Raw genomic sequence first — 11,223 nt, 5'->3', positions numbered from 1 at the left:
CTTAAACGAGGTAAACGATGAGGACAAACTTCTTTGGAATGATTGTGAGGCTGCGTGGTGTGCTGGAACTAGGGGCGGCGGATGCTTAGGCTGCAGCTTGCGCTCATCCAGTAAAGAGACGGATCTTCTCAGTAGCGCCGCCTTTTTTCTATCCTCATCATGTTTACCCGCCGAGGGTGACTGCAGGGCCTCGTTAGAAAGCTGACGCATGAAAGCGCTGAAACTGTGCCGTGACTCGCTGCTTGCGCCTGGACTGTGATGCTGAGGGCTCTTGCTCCTGCCCGCGGCTGACCCGGGACGGCTGAAGTCGCTGCTGGAGGAGTGATGCTTCTTGCGGGTCTTGTCCCGCTTTTCTTTCTTCTGTTTTTGCTTTTTTCTGTGTAATGGAGGAGATCTAGAAGCCCCTCTGTTTGATGAGGAATGATGATGGAAAGATGGAAGGCTGTCATCTGAGGATGATGAATGCCTTCAATAGAAAAAATATTTTAATTTGAGGGAAAAAATTGAGTAAAAGCTAATTTTTAAAAAACAAAATTGAGTTTTATTGGACAAAAATAAATTGACCTTTTACCTAATCATTCTTGCTAATTTTTATTACAAAATTTCTCAAAAGTGTTAGTTAAAAAAATGAATTACCTTATTCTATTTCTGAGTTCCTGATCAACTCCACTGCTTCCTGAAGAGTCATCAGCACCCAACATGTTCATCTTGTAGATGTACTTCTCAATGATGGTCTCCCTGCCCTCGTCCCAGTACTTGACCGACACTTTGGGCCTCCTATTCATCCAGGCAAGCACATCACCACCCTTTCTTTTCTTTCTACAAATTTATTTTTATTAAAAAGAGGACTATCAACGAACATGAGCAAGTGATTTTAAGCACCTTCCAACATTGATCCATAGTATTTTTTAGTGAATATACTAGGTTTATGTTAGATATTTGGTTTATCGACTAAAAAGTTATGCTTCACCATGGTTTTATATGAAAAAAAAAACTTTAAAATGTATAGCATTTTTAAAATATCATCAACTGCTTTGTTGAGTTCAAAGGACAAAATAAAATGAAAACATCAAATGCTGTAAATTGCAAAAGTACATTAATTAAACTGTTTAAAATATTACAAGCTACCAACACTTTTTCTAAACATACATTTTTAAACAAAATGATATACTTTTGTGTCAAAGTTTTTAAACTCATCAAAACATTTGATGAATTTGCACCAAACTATGCTTTTTAGTCAATAAACCAAATATTAAACGTGAACCCAGTATATTCAATAAAAAAATCCCAAGGATCAATGCTGGAAAGTGCTTAGAATCACTTGCTCTTGTTCGTGGATGATGTTAATGCCAGAGAGAGAGGGAACAACGGGATGTTTATTAAACTAGTCTCTAAAGTTTTATATTATCGTTTTGTTATACGTTAAATCAACAACTTTGGAGCCTCTTAGTGAATTTAGATTGTATATTTCATTAAGTTGGGTGTCCAAACGTTTCAAACACTAATTGTAATATACAGAATTGGTCATTTGTGTTTCATCATTGGAGATGTACATCAATTTATCAGCCATTGTATTATCCCTTTAGATCCATGTGTTGTATTACCTGGCATCCAGACGTTTCCTGCGGTCATCCTCTGGATCCTCGCTGGACTCCGCCTCCTCCTCCTCATCGCCGCGCGACTTCTGACGCTTCCTCTTCTTGCGCTTCTTTTCCTTCTTCCGCTGCCGCCGTTCATTGTCAGAGGAATCCTGAAAAGTGATAAAATAACTTGGACAAGCCCTTTGATTGCATGACCCTGGCCTGAAAGTATTATTGAAATTGTATGTCAGTAAGGAGCAAAAACTATTTATTAGCAAAACTATATTTTTGTCAGATTCTAACAAATCAAATCTTTGGAAAGAGCAACGAGTGTTTAAACGACTAATTCTTTAAAAAACTAGCACTAGCACTCGATTTTTTATTTTAATCGTTTGTCTTCTTAATTTGCTATTATGTATGTTGTTATAGCAATTTACCTCAAATGAGTCATTGACCAGCCACTGAAAGTCGTTCTCGAACTTGTAGGGTGCCTTCGAGCCTCGGCTACTCTCCCCCGACTTCGAGTACTTGAGGGTAGTTGTGGTGCCTCCAAACTTTTTGGATGGAGTGTCCAGCTTACTGGAACTGGGCAGATGCAGGTTCAATATTGACGTCACTCAATGGACTTTTTTTTTCTCTACTTAAAAAAATATTTTTTGTTCCTCAAATACAACTCTCCCCCCCCCCCCCTTAAAAGTAATCTGAAAGTTAGTACTAAGGCTCTTGCATATCTAGTAATATCTACATATTCGAAATATGGCCGATAAATCAATGTACGTCCCCAATGATGATACACAAAATTACACCTGAAGAATGTTATAAAACTTTGGGGACTAGTTTACTTAACAGTCCAATGTACTTTTGCTCCCTATAAAATTACGTAGTTTTTCATAACAAACTTAGAACCCATTCCTAGTTGGTTTTGTGCTAGTGGTTGGCGGAGTCTGCTTACTGGTGACAACGGATGCTGCTACCGTAGAACTTGATCCTGATACGGGAGATGTTGTACTTCGAGACGGTGTCACATCATTACTCGACTTCTTTTTCTTTTTCTAAATAATATTTATTATTTGTATATTAAAATCGCTTAATATCTCGCATCTTAGAAAAAAAAATTACGCATACGCACCTAGCATCAAGGGGCTCTGTATTCGAATGGGAGAGGGGTAGGAAAAATAGCCAAATAATAGTCATACTTGGATTTTGAAATGTTATAACCTTAACCATTCTTAAGAAATATTTAATTCTTGATTTAGTAGATGTTATAGATTTTTTATACCTTTTCATTTCAAAGGTATCCTTTATTATTCAAATAGGTCGATAAAAGTTTCTCAGTATATTTAGACATACCTTAATACCTTGTTACAATCATTTCTCACTTATTGTAAATGATTGTTACGACCCTGATCTACTTTTATCGTCATCTTACACAAGTACAACAATTACCTTTCGTTTTTCTTTCAAGTACGAAGGTATTTCTTCTGGGTCTGAATCTTCCACCATCAGCTTTCTCTTGATCCTCTCCTTCTTGTCCTTCAGCTCATCTATCAGGCCAGAATCAGGAGTCACCTGAAGGGATAGTTCTATGAAAGGATTTTGTTAATAATAAACAATATTTTCTCTTAAGTTTTTTATTATTAAAGCAATGACTAAGGTAAACTAGCCTTACTTAACAAATTTGCCCTACCAAATAGGCCAAAAGAGAGGGACATAGTGACTCGAATAAAACACTTTCTGTATAGGTACCCATATCTGTTCAAGAGAAGTATTTATAAATTGTAATACCTGTTCCGGTAGACCTACCCTTGATGTATCCTTGCCAATACTGGCCAGAATATCTCCAGTCAACGCTGCAGTGTTCAGGATGGTCGCAGTACCACCACAGGTTTCAAATTCTTTCCTTGTAGCAGGAATAGCGCCTGGCTCCGTAGGAACAGTCACAAGCAAGTCGCCGCCACTGTCCTCTTGAGAGTTTTCTTCGTCAAAAAGCTCAGATATATAGCTCTTTTTGCGACGGTTCCACCTGATATCATCAACAGCATGACGACGTGTTCCCTTGCTCACTCTGATGCAAAATTTCGAAGTTTAGCTTAAAAGCGAAAATCAAACCACTTTAAAATCTTATAACAAAATAGTTTGATGTGTTTTCAGAAACTATTGGAACGATAACATTTTAAGGATGTCTACGTGTTGGTCATTTCAAGGTATTCTGACATAAATATGGTATTTTCATAGACCGCCGTCGCAACAAATTATAAAAAAAAGCATATGTTAAAATCCTTGTGCTATAAACAAAAAATTTTAGTTGCAAAATAAATCTAGCAGAAACATAAAGTATATACCAACCTATATATATAAATTCTTTACAGCAACATATAAAGTTTAACTTCTTTCCTTGAAGAATTATCCTTAGAATAATAAGTAATATGCTCAGGACTCAACATAGAACCACCACCAGGTGTCTTGTGAAACTGGTTGCCCAGGCCATAACTAGCCGCAACGACGCCTGATACCGCCGGCACCGCCGAAGTTGGGCTAGAATCACGGGAGTCAGGTGTTATCACAGAGGATGGATTCTTCACACCAATATTAGGATCGCTCACGGAAACGAGATCCGAAACAGCGGGAATATCAACTGTTAATGGCGACATTGGCCGTTCTGATAAGGCGTCGGCGGTATCTGAATCCCGGCTCGTGTTCATTTTAGGTACAATCTCTTGGATATAATCATGGGGAATGTCAAAGTTTTCGGGCATTTTAAATTCTTTAAAGCCAGAATCGTCAAAATCATTTTCATAATTGTCAGACTCTAATCCCTTTATAGGATTGGCATCAGGGATCTTTACAGTTTCCATGGCAGGCGGAGAAATTGTAGATGAGGGAAATATCATGGCACTTAATTTATCTTCAATAGATTTAATTTCAACCTCCCGTTGTTTCAGCTGTAGCTCATCATGTGCTTTAGAAGCATCTTTCGACTTTTTATCTGGTTTGTTCTTGACTTGTTTCTTATCTAGACTAGATTTTGTTGGAGACTTCTTTCCTTTGGAATCACCCTTCTTGGCCTTGGTTTTGGCTTGTTTGTTTAGCTCGCTCAGATAGTCTACAAAATAAAAATAGTAACAAGTGCACACTATTTACAGGCCTATTTGAATTTTATATAGAAAAATTCTGCATTTAGGGTCAAAGAACGCCTAATTGTTATACATCATCCAAAGTTTTAATTCGATAGGACAAATCTAATATGCCTAGTTGAACAAAAAGAGCTAACTGGTACGAACAGATGTACATACCCTAAAAATATAAAAACCTCGCTTAAAAAAATAGAAACCTGATATCCTTTCTGGAGTTTCTTCATCCTCATCTTCAATGAATGGTTCAGCAAGACTGGCAGCAACAGGAGCATCCACATTCACAGATGCATCAGGTTCATCAATGCTAGTCTTCCCCTCATTTACATCAGCACCAGAATCTTTAGCAGTATCGAACTCTTTATCCATAACATTGCTTACATTTTCTGCTGGAATATCCATAGATTTTTGTTTGTCTGTAACTGATGTTTCATCTTTTTCAATAATCTTTTCCTTCAATTTATCTTCATCTACAAGCCTAAGTTCAAGTTTTTGTTTCTGTTCTTGTTGTTCAACTTCATTCTCATCAGATGAAATATCTTCAAATTTAGAAGTTGTGGCTACTGTTACAGGTTCTGAATATGTACAATATATAAAAATAAGGCTTTAACAAGAACGAATTGAACCCAAATATTTATTCAAGTAAAATGAAAACCAAATCGTGAGATTATTGAATTATTAGCTTTAGAATTTTTACATATAAGAGGATACCCTTTTTTCTTTTCAATGGAAAGAAGAACGAATCACTTGTAATTCAAAGTATAACATTTTAATCAAATCTTAAACAAACAAACGGACAGACTCTTATCATGGAATGGCTACGCTACTTATAAAGAGCGGTTTAAAGTAGGTTGGTTCAAAACTTAGTCATAATAAAGTAAAAAATTACGCACCTAAATCCCCAACATTATTACCAGTTTCTTCGTTTTCCTCTCCACTTTCAATAGAATCAGTAACATTATTTCCTTCGTCATTGGAGATATCTTCTTCACCTCCACCTTCATCTTCTGGTCGTATATCAGAGTTGGTCTCCAGACTAGCTTCCTTAGTCTTTGCAGCTTGTTTTGCAATGAGCTCAGTCACGTATCTGCCAATCTCGGTATCCTCTTCTGTACGATGATCTGAGGTTTTATGTCTTGCTAAGGCCTCCTTTCCAACATAAATTTTGTAGCAGGTATCACAGGTCAATGGTATCACTGGTTCTTGTATTGGCTTCGGGGCTGGTAGCAAGGAGTCTGTTTGGTGCGAAGTTGCGGACAATTTCTTACCCCATTCTGTCCTGGTCTTGCCATCACTAAATTTTAAAAAGTAACATTTTTTATATCTCCTTAAGTTTTTTGGAAAAAAAAATAAATAAAAGGGATCTACTGCAGTTCACGGTAAAATATTGCTGGTAAGCAATATTTCCAAAAATCTATGAATTTTAAAGGCTGCTAGCTGCCAAATGGCTGAGTAGATTTGAAATCTGCATCAAATTTTAAGGATTTTTTTTAAAATTCGTTTTTTGTAAAATTCTTTATCTAAAAGCGAAAATACATTTTAAGTTAATTAATTTTGACCAATAGGATAGGTGGATTTTAAACTACCTGCGCTCTAATTGGTTGAATGATATACGACATCCAATCAGAGCGCAGATTTTTTAAATCCACCAATCACAGATGCCAAAATTAATTAACTTAATTTGTATTTCCGCTTTTAGATAAAGAATTATACAAAAAACGAATTTTATAAAAAATCCTTAAAATTTGATGCAGATTTCAAATCTACTCCCTACATTACAATTCCGGAAAACTTATATCTCTTAATAAGAAGGCCTACAAATAATCTGAAATAGACAAGATCCAATTATGCACAGGGAACCTTCACTGAAGAAAAAATGCGTAAAATAGGATTTTTTCGCGCATTCTCTGCACTGCGAGATAATTTAACTATGCATTATTGATTTATGGCTATTCCAGATTATTTGTAGGCCTTCTTATGCCGCTTAAAAAAGTATGCGGGCATGATCTGTACGTTCAGCCGTTTGGCAGATAGCAGCCTTTAAAATTCATAGATTTTTTAAAATATTGCTTACCAGCAATATTTTACCGTGAACTGCAGTAAATCCAATAAAAGTACCTGGGTAAAAAATAATTTCTGAAGAATTAGGTAAGCACCTAAATATTCATCAAAAGGTTATTAATAAATATCTTAACTGAATTGATGTTACAATTGCCTTGATGTAGAAGTTTTGGAAAAGCTTGTGTTTTGTCCGCTTGAAGCACCAGCTAAACTAGTTTCTTTGGTTTTAGACGCTGACGATGCCGCCAGAAAACCAGCTAATCTGATATTCTTAAACGGATCTTCTCTGACAACTTGTATCAAGGATGGTAGTATTGGATCTGTGTTTGATGTTGTGCTGCTTGTAAAAGAGCTTTCACTCCTAGAAATAGATGCTGAATGAGAGGATAGGTTTTGGTCTGGTTTATTTATCCTGGGTGATGTTTGGTTGGGGTTAATATCAATGGGATTATCATCTTTAAAAGATAATAATGTTTGAATACCGCCAGAAACCATTGAAGGTGTTGAAACTTTTATATTTTTTCCATCTGTGTCTACATTTTGGTGTAAACCATGTGCATCAGGGTTTCTCGGATCCTGCTTTTGAGATTCTTCTGGGATAATACCCAAGTTGGTGGATTTATTTTTGGTGTTACTAGGATCCGTTCTAGGCTGAGGTGAGGTATTAGGGAGTGCTTTAGCTGGTACTTTATCCGGAGGTAATGTAGGCGTATGTGGGGAATGTTGTTTAGGATTGGTATCTTTAACATCTTTAGTATTGGTGAATGTTTCAATTGCTTTATCACTTGGTGTATGATCACTTCTGGAATGCTGCGATGATATGGGATCAGAATTAGCATTATTAGTTTTGTCATTATTATATATCTTCTCTTCGGTAATAGGTGGATTTAGCCTAAAATATAACGAATTTCTTTCATACTTTTATATTTAGACACAAATGCTAAGTACGAACGAGAGCAAGTGATTTTAAGGTATCTGTATTTTTGTAGGTATTAATATAGTTTTAAAAATATTGTAAAATAAATAAAAATAGTTCTAACAAGAAATCAAATATTAGAATGTAAAACTAGTTGTAACTATAGATCATTAAATGCATTGACACAACAACATACTTTTGTGATACAAGTCATATACCTATTTAGTAAGGAATGGTAATTTGTAATTGTCTAAATATTTGGATTAATTTAAAAAAAATAATTTGTCCAATACCTGAGACTATGGCAAAGCTTGAAGAATTCTTCGCGTAAATCAGAATCAAGTTTGGCATGACCTAAGCAGAATATTATTAACAAATATTTTTAAAGAGTTGTCTGTAAAAGGTAATGACAGGTTAATACTACGGGATAGAATGATTGTATCGGGTGGTAGTGTCCAGGCATGAAATTATATTTAAAATCTTATCAACTATTTTATGAAAGACAATACTACTACTATACCTGTGTAGAGAAAGCTAAGTAGCGCCGCAACAACAGTATGATGAAACTGAACATTAATAGTTGCATCTCTAGAAACTCGCACATCAACTAAGCCGAGACAACGCCTTAGAACAGGACTCAAGCTAAGAACAACCTGCATAGAATGAAAAATATTTTAAAGGAAACTAAACTCTTATTCATCTGTTTTGATGTTATGAAAAATTTCTATTAAAAATAATATTAATTAAGCCATTTAAATGAAAAACAATAATCAGATAACAAAAATAAGCCTAGAAAGATCAATTAAATGGATTTTGCCAAAAAAAATGTTCATTGAATTGCAATCCCTAACAATGACACTTACACTATGTGCATAAAATTTTTTGTTATCACTGCAGAGCAAAGTTACGTCAGCTGTGTCTGGTAAATTTGGAACTTGAAGTTCCTGTATCCAACCCTCCTCACAATGCAAATTTCTCATATTAATTATCACATATCTGAAAAAATCAACAGTTTTGATAAAAACGTATAAAGCTATTTGTGAATTATTGGATGAAATACAAATGAAACCTCAAGAAAATCTTGTATTTCTAGCCCCAATGGGGGACTCTTACCTTTTGGGGCCTATTTTCTAACCCGGCGGGGAAATCATCAACATTTACCTAACCTAACCTAAAATAACGTATCAAAATGCTACTGTGAAAATACGATGAAACCCACTACTTCGTTTTCTTTTAATGATCCAGAATATTTTGTATTGGTGCATGATTGTATTTTACGATTTAAAAGATCTCCCAGACAATAAAACTTATTTGATACTACCTAGAGCTTTACTGTGGTGCTGAAATTTTGTGCGTGGAAGGGGGCGAACCGAATAACCCTATGCTTGGACGAAGTTCTAGTTGATAGTTTTAGGTTAATTAATTCAGTTTTAACAAATTAGTTTTCATTAATTTGAGTAGGTATCAAGCGTAACAGAATTATATGAATTTGTTATTTAGGTTATTGTCAAGCGGTTATTTTCAAGTTCAATACATATGGAAATTGATGTTACAAGAACTATTATTCATGAAACTTTAATACCTGTCAAAAGTTACGTTTTGCTCAAATAGGTATTGCGAAACAAAGTGAAGGTTCGATTGTCAAGTTAAAACCCAAAAACGATACTTAAGATCATTATTAATATCTTAATATGTGATCTATAGCAAGGACAAGCAAGATGCCAAGATAGGATATTAAAACAATATGGATAGAGGTCATGATGACATCAGATATTGTTAAGGACTAGTCTAAACAGCGAGATAAAAAAATATATACAAACTTTAGTTTGCTGAGCATTATTAGAAAAATCATAAACAATAATTTTCAAAAACCCTACCTATCAAATATAGAATCAAGTTTTTAGTGAGGATAGAGTAGTTATAATTTAAAATAGATTATGAGATGAAGTTAGAATTCACTTATTGAAAACAAGATCCATTCAACTGTCATTTCTGTTAGTTAAACTATATGTTTTTAGGTCTGTTCTATTTTTCACAGAAATATTACAGTATTTAATTTTTATCTTTATGACATCCAATGTAATTATCGCTGTAAAAATTGATCGAATTATAAAAAATGATGACTAAGCCCTTAAAAAGCCTCTAGGGGCACTCAAAGTTAGAGGTGTAAAAGACTGCCCCCTACTATTTTCAATTCGAGTTCAGTATGTATATAAAAGATAAGACAACTATTTTTTTTTTTTTTTGGGGGGGGGGGGTGACATTCAAGTCCTTTGAATATACCCTACATCAAAATAGTTAAAACCCTTTCATGGAACTATAAGAAGCTTCATTGTAGAGGAAAACCATATCGGTTCAGCGGTCAGCAAAATCCTTCACTCACTGCAACTACGTACTTATATAGAATAGGATAAGACCACGGCCCAAAAGTCTGCTACAATCAATTAGTTCGAAACTCAGACAAGAAAAATAAATTTTCAACCAAATCCAAACTATCATTCATAAAACTGGAATAAAAAATTCTAATAAAAGCTTGCAAAAGTTTGTGAAACACATTAAAGTGAGTATGTTTTGTGGCACTCTGAATTGTGTGATGTTGTGTTGACAGAAAGACAACTTTTCTCACGGTGGGAAAATAAATGTGTCAGCGGCATTCTTGCGCGTCTATATTTTAATTATCTACTATTAGTTGTCCTACCAATTAAAATATAGATATTATTTACATTATAAAACTGTGCAAATTAATAATATGCGATTTTTTGGTATTATCCTCTTAGAAATTTTTTTTTCAATAATGAAAATTTGAGTACCCCCCCCCCCCCCCCCCGACAGCGAACTATGAACTTTGGCCGCAGCGCTCGGCTCCCTAGCCTGCCTAGCCGCAGCGCTCGGCCCCCTTGCCTGCCTAGCCGCAGCGCTCGGCCCCCTTGCCTGCCTAGCCGCAGTGCTCGGCTCCCTAGCCTAAAACCTAACCTAACCTAAAATAGTTGTTCGTCGGTAGTCGGGGGGGGGGGGGGGGGGGGGTACAAAATTGAAAAAAATTGAAGAAAAAAATTTCTAAGAGGATAACGCCGATTTTTTAAATTTAGTCATTTAATTAGGCATTTTTACATATCATATATTAATCGGCATATAAGGCCAATGAAACTTTTCAAAATTTTTAATGTGAAGATCGAATAACTGAACACTGAATAAGTTGCCGCTGAACGCGCTACATCTAGCCGCTCTGCAAATAACAGAGGTACCGCATATCAAAATTATTATATTAATTTTATTTCTTAAAAAATGTAATGAATGTGATGAATATCTGATATTAAATTTATTTTTTTGTATTATTAAAAAATATAGGTTAAACATATTTATTTTATGGTACATCTGTTGATATCATGTAAACATTTAAAACTGTTTACACACACTTTTTTCGAGAAATCAAAATACAAGTGCTCGCATGTAATTTGAGATTTAATAGTAGAAATTAGTTTATTTATAGGTAAATCATAACACAGATATAGAAAGTATTATTTAGTTTTATTTA

At 35.0% G+C, this 11,223-nt stretch overlaps 1 protein-coding gene across 1 annotated transcript; it reads right to left on the bottom strand.

Annotated features, from left to right (window-relative positions):
- Positions 1-1,604: 1,604 nt before the first annotated feature.
- Positions 1,605-8,705, bottom strand: LOC145317474 (uncharacterized). Its single transcript, XM_080158568.1, has 11 exons — positions 8,552-8,705; positions 8,209-8,341; positions 7,982-8,042; positions 6,927-7,664; positions 5,605-6,005; positions 4,912-5,286; positions 3,977-4,683; positions 3,366-3,647; positions 3,027-3,149; positions 2,018-2,632; positions 1,605-1,750 (listed from the first exon to the last, which is right to left on the bottom strand). Exons 1-10 carry the CDS (start codon positions 8,666-8,668, stop codon positions 2,480-2,482), a joined length of 3,090 nt encoding a protein of 1,029 aa, XP_080014694.1. The 5' UTR covers positions 8,669-8,705; the 3' UTR covers positions 1,605-1,750; positions 2,018-2,479.
- Between the last annotated feature and the right edge of the window lie 2,518 nt (positions 8,706-11,223).

This window comes from Acartia tonsa, chromosome 4 (assembly GCF_053477335.1).
Source record: "Acartia tonsa isolate MP-2025a chromosome 4, ASM5347733v1, whole genome shotgun sequence".
Classification (NCBI taxonomy): domain Eukaryota; kingdom Metazoa; phylum Arthropoda; class Copepoda; order Calanoida; family Acartiidae; genus Acartia; species Acartia tonsa.
Note: the sequence above shows the minus strand (reverse complement) of the source record. Positions and strands in the feature narration are given on the sequence as shown.

Bases quoted from the DNA above. Each gene is read 5' to 3' on its own strand.
- LOC145317474 (XM_080158568.1), bottom strand. From the start codon at position 8,668: ATGAGAAATTTGCATTGTGAGGAGGGTTGGATACAGGAACTTCAAGTT. The intron at 6,006-6,926 runs GCAATTGTAACA...TTTAAAATTTAG, and splicing joins TCCAAAACTTCTACATCAAG to TGATGGCAAGACCAGGACAG. The intron at 3,150-3,365 runs GTATTACAATTT...CTATCCCTTCAG, and splicing joins GGGTAGGTCTACCGGAACAG to GTGACTCCTGATTCTGGCCT.